Here is a 22,785-nt window from a genome sequence, read left to right on the forward strand (position 1 = left end):
TTCATTTTCGATTCTTCGAAAAGCCTGCTCTTGAAGTTTCTTTTGTATATATTTTCCTTCCCTATTTAGAAGTTTCTTTTTCATTCTTTTTTCTCAACTTTGGGAGCGTGATTATAATTTTTATGCTTTTTTAATCCAGAAGTAGCATTATGAAAAGAGCAAAAAAGAAAAAGAAAAAGATAGTTCAAAAGACTTGATTAAACTAGACAACATTTAGCTAGTTGCTTGAGATGTTTTAAAGGTAGTAAAAATACAGATATTCTAGACAATGCAAGTAGATATAAAGGGGCACAAAAGTTGGCCACTTAGTGCTAATAAACCAGTGCATGAATAATAACAGGCAGGTGGATATTATGGTCATCACCAATGATGAGGTTGAGAATATCACTAGTAAGTTGCAAGCACTCTCCGACTCGAATCAAACCTGCAAAAAGGAAACAAAGAGACCTAAAAGAGAGCACCGGTGTGGTGCCGGCCAAAAACCCTCCGAAACTCAAGTTAGAATTTCTTCTCAACCTTAAAGTGCTAGAGTTGAGTCAAATGTGCGTACCTTTAGTCATGGGGGTTTTGGATGTATTTATAGGGGCGTAGAGTCGGCCCTTTCTTCCTTGATTACCAAGCTCTTTCCTTTCATGATCAAAACTCTTTCCATTCTCGTACCTTCAAGAATTCCTTTCCTTATAAAATTCCTTTGATTAAGGCTAATGTGTAGCGCAAGAATTCTTCGTGTTTACGTTTGCGTGAATCACACTCAAGGCCATGTCAGCCATAATCTCATAGCGTGGTTTGAGGGAGCCTGGAGAGCGATGTATAAATTCTTTCCGTCCGTCTACCACCGATCCGTCCTCTCTAAACCATATTACCCATCATCTTAATTTAATCATACCAGCCAGACCGTCATGTTAGTTTTACCCTCATCAGATGCCCCCTCATTCCGTGATACCGTCATCTATACGAAGCGGTTTCACGGAATGACAGTTATAGTTTCTGACGGACAGGCTGGAAGCTGTCATAAATACTCAGGGACACGTGGGGAGATTTCACTGGTCGTTTCCTGGAATCGAGGCGTCGCTTTGTTTACCGCGCCGTTCCCCCTATATATATATCACCCACCGTATTCATTTTTACACTTTTTAGAGAACTTTCTGATCAGAGCGCAACCATCACCTCTTCTCAGAGAGCAACCATCTCCTTTGGAAGCCGAGAAATAACGTGGTGATAACTTTCTCCGTCGTGCGCGTCTCGCCGTCTACTTGTAAGTTTTTCTCACCGTCTGCTTGTAAGCTATTTATACGGCGTTTCATTCCTTATTTTTCTTGTTAGTCCCATCGTCGGTATAAATCTAGAGCCTTAGGTTTCCTTTACCCGTCGTATGTAGGTGTCAGATGTCTAGTGAGGCGTCGAGTAGTCAGTCTTGTGCCCGCGAGGGAGCGGGTTACGAAGAGGTGTTTCCGTCAGTCGGCCGCACCAGGACACCTCCAGCGAGGGGAGGGAACCGTCATCAAGCTCTCCTTCCCATGAGGAAGACGAAGGGCAGGATGGAAATGGGTCAGAGTATGATTCGTCCGATAACCTAAACGGTGTCGACCCGCCTATTCAATTCGTCATAGGACCTGACGGCCTCAGGGAGTTCGCCCTGCTGCCTTTGTGGACGGTGAATGACTTCGTGTCAACTATTAAGCCAGCGCACTTCAACACGCTGAGGCAAAAATATCAAATACCCGACACCATATCCATCCGTCTACCATTCAAATCAGAAAAGTGTTATTACCGCGGCCTCGAAGACGTCGGTGTCTATGAGCAAATGCTAAAAGCGGGTCTCCGATTCCCCTTAAGTGCATTGCACCATCGTCTCCTCCAGTACCTAGGTCTAGCCGTCACCCAGATATCTCCGAACGCATGGAGGGTTTTCCTGAGCGTCGAGGTACTGTATGGTGTCATGTCTGACGGAGCTAGACGGTTAACAGTGGAAGAATTTTTTCATTGTTACCGTCCGTCCGAAATCACAAAGTCCAAAGGGATGTACAGCTTTGTACCGAGGAGTCCGGTACTCAGGCTAGTATCCGAGACCCCAGACTCCAACCGTAATTGGAAGGGTCGTTACTTCTTCCTTCGAGGGGATAACTAAATGTGTCATCTAGGCGACGACGACTACATGCCGGTTGATAAAACGTGGGGTATAATGCCCCCGTCTGGTACGAACCCGTCTATTCATTAACCGTCATTTATTTCATGAATTTTCTCTTACCCTTTTTTTTTTTTTTTTTTAGCAAGGGACCGTCCACCTATCTCGACCGAATAGTTTGGTTTCTTAGAGAAAATTTTCCAAAAGACGAAATTGTCTGAACGGACCTGGTCGAAGCTCGTCACCTTGGACACGTTGCATTGGTACTGTGACGGTCCTGAACCTACACCCGTCGCCAGAAGATACGACACAGGTGTACGCAAACGTAAGTGCTGGAATTCTTCCGTCGATAATCTGGCTTTATGTTGCTTTTTATTGACCGTCTTCATTTGCAGAAATGGACGATGCTAGGAGATGGGCGCTCATCAAACAAGCAGCCAAGAAGAAGAAGGGGAGCGATGCTTCAAAGGCAGATCCGTCACAGCCGGCACTTAAAAGACCATCCGCCGAGAGGTGGGACCGTCATTTGAAGAAGCAAAAGCTTGTGACGGGTCTACCTGCCGGTCAGGGGTCCGGCATGGCAAAACCAGCCGCTAAGCTTGGAATCGGCAAGGGGAAGGGTTTGATGACCAACCCGGACCCCGTGAAGGAGAAACCCCCCGTCCTGCTTCGTGAAGACCCCCAATACGCTCTCCGTCGTATCCATCATCACCGACGACGATTATGAGGACTTGGGGAACCATGCCACCGAGACCATGGGGGACTCTTGTCTGTAAAGCTTAGCCCAGGTTAGCTTCCGTCATAAGCCCATAACTTTGCTTAGTGTTTCGCCATCATGTCTTGGTACCGTGCCAGTCTCTGGGCTGCTGCTGCCCTAACTTCATCGACAAGGTCAAGCTCTAGACGTAATGCTTCAACATTCTTGTTCTCGTCATAGCTTTCCACGCGGTAGCTCGTCAACCCCACTTCTGCCGGTATGAGGGCCTCAGCACCAAACGCCAATCGAAACGGTGTCTCTCCTGTTGGCGTCCTTGCCGTTGTTCTGTACGCCCATAGCACACTTGGTAGTTCATCTGGCCATATGCCTTTTGCCCCCTCGAGTCGGGTCTTGATAATTCTTAGCAAGGACCGGTTCGTGACTTCAACTTGTCCGTTGGCCTGTGGGTGTACGGGCGACGAGTAGTGGTTCTTAATTCCCAGCTGAGAGCAGAAGTCTCGGAATGCATCGTTGTCGAATTGCTTCCCATTGTCGGAAACGAGCACTCTCGGGATCCCATATCGGCAAATAATACTTCTCCATACAAAGCCGCGAATGTTTTTCTCCGTGATAGTTGCAAGGGCTTCGGCTTCCACCCACTTGGTGAAGTAGTCGATGCCAACCACCAAGAACTTCAGTTGTCTTGCTGCTATTGGAAATGGGCCCATGATATCTAACCCCCATTGTGCAAACGACCATGGGGCCGTCATGGGTGTGAGTTCCTCTGTTGGCTGTCTAATGAGATTGCCAAACCGTTGACACTTGTCGCAGGCTCTGACGTACGTATGGGCATCCTTCTGCATTGTCGGCCAGTAGTACCCTGCTCGAGTAGCTTCGTGCACCGAGACCTTGATCTTGAGTGGTTTCCACAAATTCCTTCGTGAACTTCCCTCATCACGTAGTCGGCTTCGTCATGGCCGAGGCACCTTAGATACGGTCGGGAGAATCCTCTTTTGTAGAGGATGCCTTTAATCGCATGCGAATCGGCGCCTTAACCTTCAATTTTCTTGCGTCTTGCCTACCGTCCGGCAGCTTCCCGTCCGAGGTACGCCACGACGGAGCCGTCCAATCGTCCTTAGTGCTTAATTCCCGTATCCGAACGTTATCTAGTAGCGATGAATGTTGGACGAAGGACAATACCTGCTCGGGAGCGATCATGGGTTCGGCCGAAGCAGCCTTGGCGAGTCGGCCCGCCTCGATTCTCTTCTCGGGACCTCGAGCTATCGTGAATTGGAGGTTACTCGCTAGTTCCTTCACTTCTCTCCGAGGTACCTTCTCATTCGTTCATTCCCGCAATCATAGCTCCCATTAACTTGGCCGGCTACGACTTGAGAGTCGGAGTAGACTACCGCCTTCCTTGCCCTACCAAGCCTATTGCAAGTTCCAATCCCGCCACCGGCCTCATACTCTCGCTTCGTTGTTCGTAGTGGGGAACTCTAGACGGATCATGCATTCAATCTTATCTCCTTCCGGTGTGTGGAGTACGACTCGACTCCTCCCGCATGCTTATTGGAGGACCCGTCTATGTGAATTCTCCATGTGGGCGTCTCTCTCGCCCCTCGCTCCTCGTCATAATGAATTCTGCGATGAAGTCTGCCAATATTTGCCCTTTCATTGCTGTTCGTGGCTGGTATCGGATATCATACTCACTCAACTCAATCGCCCATAAAGCCATCCGTCCGGAAGTTTCAGGATTATTCATTGCCCTTCGCAGGGGCTGGTCCGTTAGGACTATTATGGGATGTGCTTGAAAATAAGGCTTCAGTTTTCGTGCCGCGGTTATAAGAGCGAAGGCAAGTTTCTCTATCCGTGGATATCTCTCCTCTGCACCCCTTAGCGCTCGACTTACAAAGTACACGGGCTTCTACATCTTTCCTTCCTCCCTGATGAGAGCCGCACTTACGGCTGCTGACGAGACGGCAAGGTACAGGAACAATTCCTCCCCTGGTGTGGACGGACTAAGCAGCGGCGGGGCGGAGAGATATGCTTTTAACTCCTCAAATGCCTTTTGGCATTCGTCCATCCATTCGAAAGATCTTCTTAGTGTTTTGAAGAAAGGCAGACATTTGTCCGTTGCTCTTGATACAAACCTGTTTAGAGCTGCTATCTTCCCCGTCAAACTTTGCACTTCCTTCACCGTCCTTGGAGGAGACAGCCCCATAATTGCTTTCACTTTCTCGGGGTTGACCTCAATGCCCCGCTGGGACACCATGAATCCTAGGAACTTTCCAGCGGTTACTCCGAATGCGCATTTGCTTGGGTTCAGTTTCATTTTATACGTTCGAAGAGTGTTGAAAGTCTCCTGTAGGTCCCTCAGATGATCCGACACCTTTACGCTCCTCACCAGCATCTACATAGACCCGGACGTTCCGGCCAATCCGGTGCGCGAACATTTTGTTCATCAATCGCCTGGTACGTGGCTCCCGCATTCTTCTGGGTCGAACGGCATCACTTTGTAGCGTAAAAGCCCTTGGCTTGTCACAAACGATGTTTTCTCTTGATCTGTTTCCTCCAACTTGATCTGGTTGTACCCTGAGAAGGCGTCCATGAAGCTCAACAACTCATGTCTAGCGGTGGAGTCCACTAAGGCGTCAATGCGTGGGAGCGGATAACTGTCTTTAGGGCACGCTCTATTCAGATCCGTGAAGTCGACGCACATTCTCCACTTCCCATTTGACTTTTTGACCATCACCACGTTTGCCGGCCGCCCGGGTAGTATACTTCCCGTATGAAGTTTGCTTCCCGTAGCTTCTGCACTTCCTCTGCTGCGGCACGATCCCGTTCGGGGGTAAATACGCGCTTCTTTTGTCGAACTGGAGAGAACGAAGGCGACACGTTCAATTTGTGGACAATGACTGCCGGATCTATCCCTGGCATGTCATCATGGCTCCATGCGAATACGTCTTGGTTCTCTTTGAGGAACAGCAGAAGCGCATGTCGAACCGTTTGGTCGACCGAGGTTCCTATCCTGGTGGTCCGGTCGATTCTTGAATCGTCCAGCTGCACCTCTTCCAATCTCTCCACGAGTTCTGCCGCTGTTCTCTGTTCTTCGATGTTCATTGCTTGTACATGGTCATCCATCTCCATCATGGCCACGTAGCATTCTCGTGCGGCCACCTGATTTCCGCGCAGCTCTCCAACTCCATGTTCGGTGGGGAACTTTATCATCAGATGGTAGGTAGAAGTGACAGCCTTCCATGCGTTGAGAGTGGGTCGTCCGAGTATGGCATTATACGCTGAGGAGCAATCAACCACTAGGAAGGAAACATCCTTGGTTATTTGCTGCGGGTAGTCTCCTACCGTCACCGCCAATGTGACAGATCCTAAAGGATGGACCCGGGTTCCCCCGAAGCCGACGAGGGGTGTGCATGCCGGGACCAGTCGCTCTTTTGCAATCCCCATCTGTTAGAACGCGGGGTAGTAAAGGATGTCCGCCGAGCTCCCGTTGTCCACTAGAACTCAGTGGACGTTGAAGTCTCCGACCTGTATACTAACCACAAGCGCGTCGTCATGAGGGTGGTGAAGGCGCCGGGCCTCTTCTTCAGAAAACTCGATACTGGAGCCGTTCCGCCGTATTCTTTCAAGTGAAGAGCCCGTTGACTGGACACTTTGCACTGCCCGTAAATAGGTTTTTCTGGCCCTTTTAGACGACCCCGTTGGAGTACTGCCCCCTATTATCATCCGTATGTCCGCTACCGGTGGTCTGGGACGTTCGTTTTCTCGTCTTTGACCCTGCTCTTGGGGTTGATCCGTTCTCTCTTTCCTCACGAACCTCTGCAACCTTCCTTGCCTGATAAGGGCTTCGATCTGTTGCTTCAGGTTGTAACAGTCCGTCGTATCATGGTCGTGGTCACGATGAAAACGGAAGTATCTATCTTGTGGCCTTTTGTTCGGATCTCCCTTCAATTTGCCCGGGAACGTTAAGGTTCCTTCATCTTTGATTTGCATTAACACCTGGTCAATCGTATGCGAGGGGGTGAAACTCGTAAACCTCCCCGAAGGTGGTTTGGATCTCCGATCTTCCCGTCGATCTCCTGGTTCTTGCCGCTTTTCGTCCGTTATCCGGTTTCGTATCTTCCCGTCTTTCCCTTTCCTTGGTTTATAGTCGTCCCCTCGAGACAGGCATCCTCTGCGTTCATATACTTTGTCGCCCTGTAGTATACATCGGACATAGTCTTTGGGTCATTTTTACATAGAGAGAACAAGAACTTACCCTCTCGTAACCCGTTCGTGAACGCTGCCACCAATATCTTGTCATCTGCGTCGTCTATCAAGAGGGACTCCTTATTGAAGCGGGCTATATAGGACCTTAGTGTCTCGTCTTCTCGTTGCTTAATACCCAGTATACAGGCAATAGACTTCTTGTGACAATGGCTTCCAATAAAGTGTGACACGAACTGTGCGCCTAGCTCCTTAAAAGTGCCGATGGAATTTGGCGTTAGCCTTCTGTACCAATCCCTTGCAGGTCCTTTCAAAGTGGTGAGAAAAGCCCTGCACATTATCTCATCCGGTACACCCTGAAGATGCATTAGGGTTCGGAAGGACTCCAAGTGATCTACCGGGTCTTTAGATCCGTCGTAGTTTTCCACATGGGGCATACGAAATTTCGGAGGAACAGGGCACGTGTTCACCAAAGCCGTGAAGGGCGAATCCGTTCTGTGGACTAGGTCGTCCAGGTTGCTGGATACCCGTCCCTTAAGGGCGTTCATCATCGCATCCATGTGTTCCCTCATCTCCTGCATCTCAGCGGTGATATGAGGTGGCATGGAGTCCAAAGCAGATGGCGGGTTTGTCTCCTGCCGCTCCTGTCTTGTCGGTGCGGTGCTACCTTCAGGCCTGACGGCATCCCTCCCCTCCGGGCTCGCGACTTCCTGGTCCTCCTATGGTGCACTTTGGCGCGCGGTCATCTGCCGTAGTTGCTCTTCCAAGTCGTTATTCTGCTTAGTGAGGCGCTCGACAGCAGCAGCAAGCGTCTGGACTTGTCTTTCTAGCGCTGTAGCATGCGGTTCTTCACCCTGATTGTTGACTGTCGCCATTGATCTGGTGAGTACCATGCAACTTTTTGTCTTTGGAATAGAGCAGAGGCTGAATCAGTTTTCCTTTCACTCTCGTTCCCACAGACGGCGCCAACTAATGAGGTTGAGAATATCACCAGTAAGTTGCAAGCACTCTCCAACTCGAATCAAACCTGCATAAAGGAAACAAAGAGACCTAAAAGAGAGCACCGGTGTGGTGCCGGCCAAAAACCCTCCGAAGCTCAAGTTAGAATTTCTTCTCAACCCTAAAGTGCTAGAGTTGAGTCAAATGTGCGTACCTTTAGTCATGGGGGTTTTGGATGTATTTATAGGGGCGTAGAGTCGGCCCTTTCTTCCTTGATTACCAAGCTCTTTCCTTTCATGATCAAAACTCTTTCCATTCTCGTACCTTCAAGAATTCATTTCCTTATAAAATTCCTTTGATTAAGGCTAATGTGTAGTGCAAGAATTCTTCGTATTTACATTTGCGTGAATCACACCCAAGGCCATGTCAGCCCTAATCTCATAGCGTGGTTTGAGGGAGCCTGGAGAGCGATGTATAAATTCTTTCCGTCCGTCTACCACCGATCCGTCCTCTCTAAACCATATTACCCGTCATCTTAATTTAATCATACCAGCCAGACCGTCATGTTAGTTTTACCCTCATCAACCAACATCATAGATAGCATGGTCAAGGAATATGCCTTGGTTATTGCTAACGAGAAGAGTAAGGTATTGAATAGTGTTGAAGAACCTGAATCTTGGCAACCCCCTCCCACATGCATAGTCAAACTTAATGTGGATGCAGTTGTCACTGATGATTTAGCTGCCCTAGTAGCGGTGGCAAGAGACAGTTCTGGTGAAGTGCTCAAAGTTCAGACCAAGCTACATGAGTTGTGCTCCCCTTTGCAGGTTGAGCCTTCGCATAGATTTGTCAAATCCTAGAAAGCAATCTCTTGCAATCAAAAAGCAGAGGGGGAAAAGCACTCCCCCCCCCCCCCCCCCCCCCTTATGTTTGGTGTTCACAATTAACCTCCTTATCTTTGAAACTAACTAATTTCACCATTTATATTTGGGAAATAAGCAACTACTCACAATTTATAACTTCCTCAGTCAAATCCAATGGAATTTTTTAAAGAAATTATTAATCGTACACCACAAGAAAGAGAAAAAGTTGAGGATTATATTGTTATTTTCTTAGATTAAATTTGTAATAATTGTGATTTTGTTGGATTTAACTGGAAAAATAACAGATTTAAGATATTTATTCTTTTCCCAAACATGGAGGAAAAAATTAATTAGTTTAAAAGATAAATGAGAGAATCGTAAACTACCTTAAATATAGAGAGGAAATAGTACTTTTTCTCCAAAAGTAAAATAGTGTAATTGGTGAAATTGAATAGATTGAGTAATAACAAACTTATATATGCTAGGAAAGAGTGAGTTTCAAGAATAATATTGGAAAAACTTATATCCCTAGCTAGCATTAGACCTACGGTTGAAGCGGGTCTGGAGTTCGTCCGGGACATTGGTGTTCAGGATGTTATTCTTGAGGGTGATTCCTTCGTGCTTTATAATGCTCTCTGTGGTTTATCTATTCCACCTTCCACGATAGCTGTTGTAGTTAGAAGTGTGTTAATGTACTGTGAGTCTATAAGAAGGGTTGATTTTTCTCATGTTAAGAGGCAAGATAATAGATCTGCTCATTTGTTAGCAAAATATACGTTAGGCATTGTGGATTATTTGACTTGGATAGAAAATAATCCTTACTTTTTAGAACAAGTTCTTCTCCATGACGTAGCTTTTCTTTGAGTTTTTAATAAAAGTTTTAGTCTTACCATAAATATAAAAAAAAAGATTAGGGTTACCTTTAATTTAAACTTCCATCAATTTTAAGTTCAACACTACCAAGCGAGGGTGAGGCCCCAAAAATCCAACTGGAAAATTTTTGAATGGAGTGGTTTGGAGTGGTAAACACACAAAAAAGAAAAAAGAGAGAGATAATAAAGCAAATTAGTAAATGACAAATACTTGGGTACGTAACAATTAATATGATTAGTTTGTATTGATATTTTTCTTAGAACATCCATATTGGTGAAGTTATAAATTTAGTAATATAGCTCTACAAAAAACTATTTTATTTATATTACCTTTTTAGTTTACAAAACACCCAACATCAATGATTTTATTTTAACTTTCAACAAAATATAATAATATAAACAACACAATAAAATAATATATCTGTAAGTGCACAATTGCACCTGGACCCAAAAACAACTACGGGCTCAGGCCCAATGAGCCTTAGACAATAAAACTTGTAGAGCGTGGGTTTGAAACCTAGATTAGAAGTGCTGAGAACTTAATAACGGGCTAGGAGTTACAAACACAAGTAGATAACAAAAGATAACTGAAAATAGGCCTCCTCGGACGTTAGCCGAGGACTACTTCTGTATTATTGCTATTTCTTCCTTAAAAGTTACAATTCTTAATCTCTTTCTTTGTTTCTGATCCTCTTTTCTCTCTGGCCTCCACCCCCTTTAAATACTGCCTTCCCTGATAGTTTTTGGACAGTGACTAGAAGTTTCAACCCTACTGTTCAGGGGTCACCTCCCCATTAATGCGGCCAGGGAGGTAGATGCAGAGCCTTTAATGCGGAGGTGGCAGCCTTTGCACTTGATATTTTCTTTAACACTGGTGCATCTAGAAGGTTCAGGGTATTCCCTTTTACCCATTAGTCTTTCCAGAGTTATACCTTGACCTCCATAATGAAGTTTTGAGTTTTCTTAGATTTGTCCGCAGAGAAGCTCGTTCTCGGCTGTACCCTCGGATCCTCGGCGTATGGGCCAATTCGTAGAGTTTAATTCTGGAGCAGGTCGGCCCTCCATGCTACAGTCCAAAGACCCATATGCCCACTTGGGTCCTTTTACCCCCCACAATATCCATTACAATAAAATAATATATTCACTACAAAGCAGAATGAACACATGAATAAAATAATCTATATAATATAAAACAGTGTGAACACACAATTTAATAAAAAAAAATTACCTATGAGACTGTGCACTATAACTGTAGAGCCAAATTATTTAATTTTGGCTCTACTAATATAACTATAAATTTGTATTTAATAATGCTAAAAATAATAATATAATTTTTTAGCACCAGCAATACTCATACTCATAGGGATTTTATGGTAAGGAACTGGACCCTCATAATTAAATCACATGATGAGATGAGGGAGCTAGCTAGGGCAGAATGGCAGATATATGCCACTGACTTTTTCGGTTTTTTCATTAACTTCACGCAACTACTTTGGTACCAATTAAAGTGTGAATAGGAGTATCTGTTTGGATATTTATTATGATACTGTAATTTCAAGCTCGATCTTGTCATTTCACTTGGCCAAAGATAGGGTATGAGCATTTACCCTTTAATTGATACTCGCACAATTATTACTTTGTACAGACCAACACAGCAACACATCACTTTATATACAGTAACTCACTTGGATTCTGAGATAAGTAGAGTAGGGCTACTTAACTAAGAAATTGATCGTTTACACAAATGCCGGCCATTGGACCTTATCTCAATCACGTGATGAATTTCACAACTTTTTTTTTAAATCACATGGAAAATATTGCCTCCTTTTACATGGGTATGTATTTTTGGATAAGAATCAGAAGATCCTATAAAGATTTGCCATGTGACACATCCTCCTTCATGAGCCAAATTGTAGTATTGTACATTGATATAATGGTTGCTTTGCAAGCAATTCAGTGTCTTGTTCTCAAGTTCAAACATTCTTGTAATTGTGTGTCATTATAGGACACGTGACTGAAAAAGATGATTTGCCAATTTAAACTTTGTATTATTGTTAATTTAGATTCTGACCTCCTCTTATTTCCTTTACCATAAAAAAAATATAAATCAATAAATGCACAAAAGCAAAGAAATTGTGAAGCTCTAGAATTATCCAGTGAATGATTATAAATATATATATATATATATATATATTGTTGAGAGAGAGAGAGAGGTAGAATTGTGGCTGATAATTTAAGTTCTTTGTTGACAATATGAAAGTGTAAAATATAGCAACCAAATTTTAAAAATGCTCGTTGAGTGTGCCCCAAGCTGTTGAGCAAGAAAAAAAAAAGGTACAAGCCATGGAACATGTTAACAGAGTTGACAACCATGCTCCTTCACATGCACAAATAATGGGGTAAGAAGCAAGTACGGAACCAGGATTCAAACTTATTAAGACTGAGGTTCTTTGTTTAAAAGTTTTAAAAAATTAGAATATTAATACTAGAAGTTGACAGCGATGCATTGTTAGCATTAATTTTTTAATTATTTGTATTTTTTCTTTTGAAAAAAAATCAAAAATAGAAATTTATAACCAAGAGTTTTCAAAGTTTGATTAAAGTTAGACTGACTCTTTACTCAATCCACATTATAAATTGAAAATATTTATTTATTCTCTTCGTATAATTCTATAACTAATAACTTCATAATATATATATATATATATATATATATATATATGTATGTATGTATGTATGGTTAAAATATTCTTAAAAACAAAAAACTATAGTTTAAAGTTCAAATCCATGTCAAGCATTATATTAATAAAACAGCTCCCATAAAAAATAATAATAATAAAACAGCTAAAATAATGGTTAATAAATATCGTGCATTAATATTCAACAATAAAAGGAGTGAGACAATTATTGAAAAAAATAGTTTTAAAAAAGAGGTCTATTAAACAATCACATGATAATGAATAGTAACTTTGAGTCTTTAACTAAGTAATAATAAAACTTTTTCCATCATTACATTAATTTAGCTAAGGCACAAAGTTTGTTACCAATAGACTAATCACACATGGTTTGGTAACATTTAGGTAAGACTCAAAACAATAGATTGTTATTGTTTCACACATGTATTACCATTTATGCATGCATGCCAAGTGTGTCTCAAAGTTAATAAAACATTAAAAATCAATAAAATTCTATCAATAAAAAATAAATAAAATTTTCACGGGTTGAGTTAAAGACACCAATTGATCCAAGCTATAAGTGACACAAACTGGCGTGTGGATGAAGCAATCAACATCAAAGAAGTTGTCTTTGTGGCTATGGGGGTGGAGTCATTTGAGAGGGGCATAGAACTCTCAAATGAAAGGGAGAAATTGGGTAAAAGTTATTAGGTTTTTGTAATTTGTTTTGCTAGTGTTTGTAATTGATTTGTTATTATTTTTGCTTAGACCAAATTTATGATTTTTTTCTAAAGATTTTTCTTATTATCTAAATATGTGTATTTTTTTTTAAAAAGATTTTTCTTGTTATCCATTTTTGGAATTTCATAGGCCAGCTTGTAAATTTTTTGGAAGTGAGGGGCCAAGTATATATATTTGAGTGCATGTGTCCCCCTCTGACATGCATAGAGGTGGACCAACACGTGTTAAAAGAGCTAACCATTTTCAACTCCCCATAATTCCCAGAAAAAATCTCACCATTGAAAAAAGAAAAAAAGAAAAAAAAAAAAAAAGTAGAGATACATGAAGACTTCCATTATCGAGAGGTATTTGGTATATACTGGGTCCATTAAGAGTCACATTTAAGGGGTCCATCTCATAGGAGAGGGGAGTTAGGACTTAGGATCTCACATTTGTGCAGTCCATCCCATGAATGCCGAGTTGACAACCAACCAAAAGGCTAGGCTATACTAGTAAAGGAGTTGTCACCTGAGCACTATTAGGGTTCATCATTGGGCTTAACTTGAGTCGAAGGATATTGGCCCAATATGCCAACATCCTTGATAGAACCATGCGCAAATGTGGTCATTAATGGCTCACCATATCCCACATCATCATTCATCATGGTGAGAGGACGCACCATTGCCAACACAAGGGCCCTCCTATTCTCTTATCCTCTCATGATTCCACTGTCATTACAGGCATTGTAAATCTTCATGGAAGAGTGCTCGATATGCTTCTTGTTTCCTCTTTGCTTGACCAGGGAATTCTTTAAGGACACATGTTCCCAAGACAAAAAGGAGGAATGGATAATGTTTCAAATACTCTTTTGGGGAGCTTCTTTTTATTAATTTATTAGATTTAAAAATATATATATATAAACAATTGCATCTTAAGAAAAAAATACTTTAATAAAATTGAACAAAAAATCAAATTATTAAGTTGAAAATAAACAGACCCTTATTGTGGATTCAAGAAGTATCAGCTAATAACTCCTTGCAACTATTAAGATCATCTCCATTTATTTTTAAAATGTAGGGAATAATTTCACTGTGAATTTTTATTTTTTCATGAATCAAAAGATATAGGTGTGGTCACATTATTTGAAAGTAGATGAAACGAAATTTTAAAAATTGACATTACATGAACTTAAAAAAAAAAAAAAAAAGCTACAATGTTGACACCGCAATCATCATTCCTTCGACTTCTTTATATAGCCTTTGTTGGGGAGGGATTATATGAAATCTTTGTTCGACCAAATTGTATTCAATTTTTATACAAAGGCATCTTTGTTCTAAAGACCGTGTTTTGATTTTTTTTTAAAAGGTCCACCTGAATCCCTCAAGCTTTGTGTATGCTTGTTTACTTTCTTAGATTACTGTTCTATTTTTTTCCCTTCTTAAACGATTTCTTTTAAGAATGAGAGGATTGGATTGGAATGAACAACAAAGTACTCGTAGGAAGTAGAACATTTGATTTGCTGTGATGTGTCTTTGATGTGATGCATATTACAATGATTTGACATTAGTTTTTTTATTTCATTTTATTATTTCTAATATTACCGTAAATTAAAATTACAAAATATATCACATCATTTTAATCTCATCACCTTCCTAAACAATATAATATTATATTTTTGTATTAAAATTGCATTAATGTAAAATTACAATAATGTAATATTATGAGTAATGTAACATCACGGCAAACTAAATGCCTCTTTAAAAGGATTTTATTTTTGTTGATAAGTTACACTCGCACCAATGGATCTTGAATCCACGATTTCACCTTCTAACTAAATGATCAATTAACTCATTGGCACATCTCTAAACTCTCCCAAGTGAAGTTCCAGGACTCGTACAACAAGAATAGAGTTCACAAAAAATTGTGCTATACCCTTCACGTCCTTGAGCTCTATTAACCAGTTGGTTTGGACTTTGGAGGACTTGACAAAGTTCACAGGTATTGAATGCTTGAAATGTAGACAAAAAAGAAGAGAACTCTAATGATGGTATAAAGTACTATGAAAGAATCCCCACTCCCCCCCCCCCCCCTAACTGCAGTCTAGAGTTTCACAGTTAAGATCTTGCCTCAAACCAGATATTCATCATGACGCTATATATTACTCTAGGAAGATTTTACCATAACTGTATAAGCAAACTAGAAGCCAACTGCAGGACCTGAAATGCAAAGATTGAAGCAAAAACCACTTGGTATAAACTTTCTGGGTATCGACAGTAAGAGTTTCACTTTTGATTTCATTACAAAAAAATGGTAAACATTGGTTATGAGAATTTTGGGTACACAACCAGTGTACAACTGTACATGTATGTGTGCATTTGACATTAGCTTATTTAGTTTTTTGGTGATTGTTTTTTGCTGAAAGTATGTTTAAATATACTTGTACTTTGAAAAAAAAAATAGTTTTAAAAAGCTGTACATAAAAACTAAAAACTAGCAAACATAGTTAGACCCAAACAGACAGAACCCAACAGACACAACATACCCTCTATTCTCATAAAATTATATTAAATTAAAAAAATGATAGTAAACACTAAACATCAATGGAGTTCACAAAATCATATGCCAGGGGATAATCTGATAGATAAGAGCATCAATTTTTGGCCACATTTGAGGGGCAATAGAAATAAATAGTAACCTGAATCAGGTTGATTTAGACTACATTTGACTCGGGAGAAAAAGAATTCAGAAGAAAACTAGAAAAATATAGCCAAAATAAAAACTTTGGTGTGATAGTCATTTCACAAGTATAAATGTTTGTGGGATATGGAGGACAAGGGTCGGGATTCAAGTCTCTAAGAAAGAGCATCACACACATATATTTAGATTAGGCTAAGTGAAAATTTCTATCTTGTATCAAAAAAAAAAAATTGTAGCCAAGGAGAAGGATGTTGTAGTTACAACTCACTACAAAATCATCCTCATTTCAACGGGACTGCAGAATGCAACATCTTTAACAACCCACACATGGAAGGTCTGCAAGAATTAGATAGCATAAAATTTATACTAATTGAAAGAAGTAAAAATAAAAACCTGTTCTTAATAAGTCCAAAACAATTTAAACTGACCTTCAATACACTTTACTGTACAAATGAATTTTATCGTACAATCCTCATAAGATCAGAAATGCTTTCAAGAGTTCTGGTTAAGGACATTTCAAGAACAGAAAGAAGCACTTCATGAAAGGTAGGATCCGTTTAACCTTGTATAAAGTGAGAGAATTCAATTTGGCTGAAAAGTACAACATGAAAGAGATACTGAAAAAGGTAGATCCATTTATGCTTGTAGAGAGAGAGAGAGAGAGTGAGTACAATTTGGCTGAAAAGTACAACATGATTCGGGGATACTGAGGATACTAACATCTTTAAACCTGAGGAGCTGACTTTAAATTGTTATATGGACCCAGAGAAAATACCAAATGTATTGAAGCTTATTTTGGAACTGCTGAATCATTCACAAGTGGTTCACAAATTTCAAGCAGGTCATTGCATAGGCCGGTGAAAACCACTGAATCTGTTTCGATAGGTTTGAACTTGATAAGAGCTGAGGGCACCAAGTCCTCATCCTCTAGCGTTATGGCAGTCTCTCCTGCGGCTGGAAAATGAGGGATCACCCTTCGTTTCACAACTACAGGATGTAATAGCTCAAACTCCAAGCTGGGTTCTTTTAGTGCTGAGCTAACAAACTGATTTATCCAAAAAAAGAAAAGAAAGGAAAGAGCTGAGTTGACAACCTCAAGATAAACTGAAGTTCATATCATTCATTCAGAATCAGAGACACCATTGTTGATTATTTATCCTCAATTTTTTCAGAAAATACAGGAAACTATTCACAAATATAAGGTAAGGTCCTCAGTGGTAAACAAAGTCCAAGTCAATCAGCAAACCTAATGTAGACCACAAAGCTCAAAAATACACATCTATGCAGACAGACACACATTCATAAACATATTTCTTTCCAAGCAGAAATATAAATTATATTGATAATCTGAAACAAGTAAAAAATTTTAACTTTAAGGACGAGTTAGCCAATATAACCATACATTGTGCCTTAGAATCTTCAAACTGTTTGTGAATAAGTAATTTCTGGTCAGATTTAAGCCAAAAAGACTATAGGTGTGGCTGAATTGGACAAAGATGAACTGAATATTGGTACAATGCTGCACATACATCCTATGCACAACATTATCATGAGGTGCCACACCACCCTTGGGGCCAAAGTCCAACCCCAAAAAAGTAAGGCAGGACATCCATATTTCCACCCAGCATCCAGCATGCTAAGGGTTGTCAATTGTCAGTTTTATCAGAAAAATACTCCAAAAAGAAAATTTACATGCCAAACAAGTAAGTGGCAGCTGGAGTATAACACATGGACTAGTTACAAAACGATTTCCAGCTCGTAGGCGGTCTAAGCTGCATCCTAGAGGGGATGGTCCATTTCAAGTCCTTGAGAGAATCAATGATAATGCATACAAGTTGGATCTTCCAGGTGAGTATAACATTAGTGCTACATTTAATGTTTCTGATCTTTCTCCTTTTGATGTAGGTGACGATTCGAGGACGAATCCTTTTGAAGAGAGGGGGAATGATGAGAATCAACAAGCATTCAAGGATCCATTGCATGTTCCAGTTGGGTCTATTACCCATGTTTCTCATTTAGAACTCATCTGAATAGGTTTAGCAATTAATTACAGTTACCAAATGAGGGACTGATCCTACAAGAAGTACAATTTGGTATGAAGTCACTGTCTAAATTGCAATTACAGAACCAAAAAGAAACGGAAAAATTACAACATTGAACAAGAAGTAGCTGAAAGGACTAACCTCATAAAGAGAGCTGGTTCGCTCCCAAGGATTGAAGATACCTTGGAGCACCACTCCATCAGGAAACTGAATCCGGATAACAGTTTTTCTGTACCGCCTCCTAGCAGCTTTTGCCTGCTTTTCCTTGAATGACTTTGGGATCAAGAGCTGAGATTCTGCCATCTTTTTCTTCCTCATTTCAGCTTCTCTTTTGATCTCTTCCAATGAGAGGTTATAGAAAGAATCCGGTAGCTCAATTTTTGCTGCTACACTTTCAGGGACAGAAAAGAATACCCGGACCTAAAAACCAGCAGAAGTTAATTGGTAAAAATGGATGGGACACGCATATTAAAAAAGAAGATTATAAATACAGGTATGTTAGAAAGCACAAAAAAATGAATGAATGAACACTTTCATTAAATATCAGATATAACATTAATGGGGAACTAGTCTAAACAAAAACAATACGAAGAAGTATTGGTACAAAACAAAGATAGTACTCCATGTTAATAACATTCAATAACTATGCACAATTTTTTTGGTTAAAAAAAAAAAAAAACAGGTTAATCAGCTATAATAATTAACAGATACAAATTCAATAACATGGTGGTCTTCTTTAAGCTAATGTGCATGTGTGTGTGTGTGTGGATAGGTCTTAATAAGTATAAAATAGTAAATCTAACAACTTTCGATGAAAGACTCCTTTGAACTGTTATATAACCACAGATTGGGCTAAAGTTTACTTTACCTTCAAGGGGCCACTTATTTTGGTGAAAGTAATTTCAATTTTATAGAAGATAATATGAAAAAATGTATGATATCGCAGTTTTGTGCTAATAATCTTTGGACCAAATGGCAACTCCTCTTCCCATAAGTAAGAGATGGAGGATAAGGTTATGAGTTGATCTCATATGGAACAGTGATTCAAAATAACTCCACCTTCATGTGGCAAACACAATATCAGTGGATAGCGTGGAAAATGCCCATATTATAAAATGTTTTGAAAGAAAAATCATAAATTTTAACAAATAGAAACACCATTTAGAATATAATTTACAAAAGCTAGGGATCTAGTTTTTTTTTTTTTTGTATATTAACTTTGACCACAACATTAGTTATTTATTTTTTATTTCTTATTTATTGGTACATAGTGGGTCTTCAACCCACAACAAGAGAAAGAATTTGGGGCTCAATATCAAATAATAAAATACAAAGCTTACAACCAGTAAAGTTTCTACTGCAGCATTAAATGAATTTATGACATCCCCTTATTTCATCAGTTATAATTTGATCATGTACCCATAGTTATTTTACAAATTATGTTGGAATTAGTCTAACCAATTAAATTTTAGGGACTCAAATTAGTTTTTTTTTTTTTTGGATAAGTAATAGATTTATTGAAGATAAGAGCACCAAGTACATAGGAAATGTACTCAGTTACAACAATCAAGCACAAAAGCTACAAAGATCAACAAAATTGAGTAAGTTTGAAAATTAGAAAAGTCCTGTAGCTGTCACCAATCAAACAGTCCTAACAAGCTGTTGTTTCAGATCTAAAATTGTTTGTCACACCCCTCCAATCGTCACAAAGTCCTCTCCCTCCAAATACACCACATCAAACAATGCGGAATAGCCTTCCAAACCTCACTACTACGATGTCACCCAAAAAGATCTTGCTAACAGTCTAGTAAATCGAAAACTCCACTAGGCATCACCCACTGAACTCCAAAGAGGGCAAAAACCATGTCTTACAACTCTCTAACAAACGAATAGAGTAGAAGCAATTGATCAATCGTCTCCTCATCCCTTTTACACAAGCAGCATCTACTGACCAAAGTGATGTTTCATTTCTTCAAATTATCCACTGTCAAGATTCTCCCTAACAATGCAGTCCAAGTGAAGAAATCAACTCGTGATGGAATCTTAGTTCTCCAAATACTTTTTCAAGGAAACATGCCCATTTCATTAGGTGCTAAAGCTTTAAAATACAATCTCAACTTGAATCATTTCCTAGAAGACACTTTGACACTTTTAAGCATAGCTTGTCCTATCCATTGCCTCGCACCAAAGCTCGGTAGAGTAGATCCAAAAAAGATGAAATGGAATTTAATGCTCAAACCTGTATTGGTTGTATAAAATGCTATCCCTAATGAATAGAGTCATTACAACATTGCATATGATATGCTACTAAAGCTTCCTTATCACATATAGGGAGTCAATTAACTTTCAATCTTTCATTAGGAGCCAAAATAAAATTAAGTTGCATACGTATGGGTTCAGATTGAATAAAATGGAGGAAAAGAATATAGGTGGTTGGCCCTAAACAATCTACTGAGGATCCATCGGCGACCCCAAAAATTTGGTACTAAGGCTTTGTGGTGGTTGTTGAACCAAACCTTGATATGATCATAAAATTTTTAGTTAATATATATTATTAAGCTTGTATCATGGCTTCTGGATTTTGCCTAAATGGCTGGAAATTGGAGGATAAAAAGATAGCATCGTGCCCTGAGATAATTCAAGCTCAGAACAGACTACTTTGGCTGAAACGAAATTAAAGACAGTTCATTTTTTGCCTGTCGAGTGGGCTCAGTACACTAGTCCCACTCATATCTGTAGCTCGCTTACTAGGGCGGTTGCAGAGAATGCCTCTAAGCCAGCTGCAGATTCTGCAATATACACAGACTGTAGATCTCCTCGCACACCAATGTCAACATGTCCTGAAATGTGTACCAGATTCAAATTCAAATTTACTTTACTTCCATGGTGCATTTGAAATGAAGCTTACTTCCTCCTCCACTTAGGCAGATCAAAGGTCTCCTAAGCTAAAAGTAGTATTCTTGCCTCTGTTCTTCTAACCAAACCTCTTCATGTTTCAGGGCCACAGACTGTGAATTATTTCAACCTTTTGAATATTGTATTCCCATACTTCTATTCTAATTAATCCATTCCCAAATCTAATATATAAACCTGACAGAATATTACAATATGTTTGAAGCAAATGATCATAAAATGTGAATATGCACATAATTCCACAAAAATAATTATGCAAGTAATTAGAATAACTAAATAGGTTATGCTAACAACACACCTGCCTGTCGACCTTCTTTGGTTCAATCTGTTTTTCCACATTAGCTGAAGTTGCAGACTGCAAATCTTCTTTCTTTTGTGGTTCCTCAACCTTTTGCGGTGCCAACAACCCCGTTGCACGATTAATTAAACTAATCTGTTCCTCTGTAGGGACCTCCATGACCGCCCACATCTCTCCATCCTCTTCTTTCAATTCAAAACCTACAAACTTCAACAACTCAACCCCTCCTGCAACCTCACCAATGGCCTCCCTTATCTTCGGATTACTCATCCGAATCCTCCTAAACTTGGCATTCTCCGGTTCCCTCACAATATTCCTCAACAGCTTAAGAACAACCTCAACCGACCCTTCCGAGGGCTTCCCGGCCACAAAAGCACCAATGCAACACTCCAATTCACTCCTAGACTCCACCCCATTATCAGGCAAATCCGAACCACCACCACCATTAGGTTCAACCGAGTTGTTGACACAAGTATCCACATGTACAGACACCTCTTCTTCAGACCTATAAGACTGCCCACAAATCGGACATTCGTACACATTTAGTGAATACCCATTTTGTGATCTCTTCCCAGAAGTGATCATCGAGTCAAATGGATCAAACCCATTTGCCGGTTTGCGATTTGGGGTCGAATCATTCGTCAAATCCGACCTATCGTTGTGATCAGAAATGGGTGCTTTCTGAGGCAAAGGCTTGGGTTTGGAATTTGAAGTCACGGAATTGGGTTCTTTCCGAGGCTGTGGAGATGGGTTTTGAATTTGGGAAGATGGGCGAGATTGAATTGGATTAGTGGGTCCTAAAGATGAAGAAGAAGAAGAAGAAGATCCCAAGACTCTACCTTGGCCCTTGAATTTACCGGAAGATGAAGACGAAGATGAAGATGAGAAGGGATTGTTGACTTTTTTCATGAACCCTTTGACCTTGTCTTTCATGTCATCCATACTTTGTACTTGTAAAATAAATGCACAAACAAAGAGAATCAAAGGCTAAAGGAGCTTTCTTTTCTTTCTTTCTTTTTTCCTTTTCTTTTTTCTGTGACCAAAATCTGAGATTTGGGAAAATAGGGTTTTCTGATTTAAATAAATTGGATTTTTTTTTTAATTCTTGGGGGGTTTGAAGATGAACAAAATATCGGAAGCGCAGAAGAAGGAAAAGGAAAGCTGGTGTGTGTTGTGTTGTGTTGTGTTTGTGCGTGTATGTTTGTTTGTAGTGGCGAATTGAAATATTTTAGGAGAAAGAAAATCTTAAGACTGGCTGTTATTGGCGCTTGGAAATTGGAATTTCTTGTCCGTGGGATTTGGAATATGTTTTACGCGTAATTGATAATTGGGCGACCTAATGAGGTTGTGCCACGTTGGCATATACAAATGTTGAGCCCATCTAATCTATGGCTGGGGACGGACGTGGACCCATTAGGAATATGCCGGTTGAACAAGAATTGTTTTTTCTTTTTCTTTTTTTGAGACACCTTTAATGCATTTAAAATGAAGAAATTTAGGAAAGTTTTGATAATATATACTTTTATTTTAAATCATTTTTTTTTCTTTTTACCTAAAAAGTTTCTAAAATCCCATAAAAAGAAAAGTTTTCTAAATCTATGCAGTTAGTACATTCATTCACTTTTATTTTTAGTTTTTAATGGTGTTTATTATACAAACATGGTTACACACAAAATACACTAAAATCACTTTTGACCGTGTCTGTGTGTACAATAGTGTGTGC

At 40.0% G+C, this 22,785-nt stretch overlaps 1 protein-coding gene across 1 annotated transcript; it reads right to left on the reverse strand.

The window, feature by feature from the left end:
- Positions 1-16,146: 16,146 nt before the first annotated feature.
- LOC142629344 (plant UBX domain-containing protein 2) lies at positions 16,147-22,269 on the reverse strand. Its single transcript, XM_075803307.1, has 3 exons — positions 21,063-22,269; positions 17,993-18,271; positions 16,147-16,854 (listed from the first exon to the last, which is right to left on the reverse strand). Exons 1-3 carry the CDS (start codon positions 22,002-22,004, stop codon positions 16,600-16,602), a joined length of 1,476 nt encoding a protein of 491 aa, XP_075659422.1. The 5' UTR covers positions 22,005-22,269; the 3' UTR covers positions 16,147-16,599.
- Positions 22,270-22,785: the final 516 nt, after the last annotated feature.

This window comes from Castanea sativa, chromosome 3 (assembly GCF_040712315.1).
Source record: "Castanea sativa cultivar Marrone di Chiusa Pesio chromosome 3, ASM4071231v1".
In the NCBI taxonomy this organism is placed as follows: Eukaryota; Viridiplantae; Streptophyta; class Magnoliopsida; order Fagales; family Fagaceae; genus Castanea; species Castanea sativa.

Excerpts from the sequence above, each read along its gene's own strand:
- LOC142629344 (XM_075803307.1), bottom strand. The coding sequence starts at position 22,004 with ATGGATGACATGAAAGACAAGGTCAAAGGGTTCATGAAAAAAGTCAAC. Across the intron at positions 18,272-21,062 it reads CAAAGAAGGTCGACAGGCAG|GTCCGGGTATTCTTTTCTGT; the intron begins GTGTGTTGTTAG and ends GCTGGTTTTTAG. Across the intron at positions 16,855-17,992 it reads GAACCAGCTCTCTTTATGAG|TTTGTTAGCTCAGCACTAAA; the intron begins GTTAGTCCTTTC and ends TGGATAAATCAG.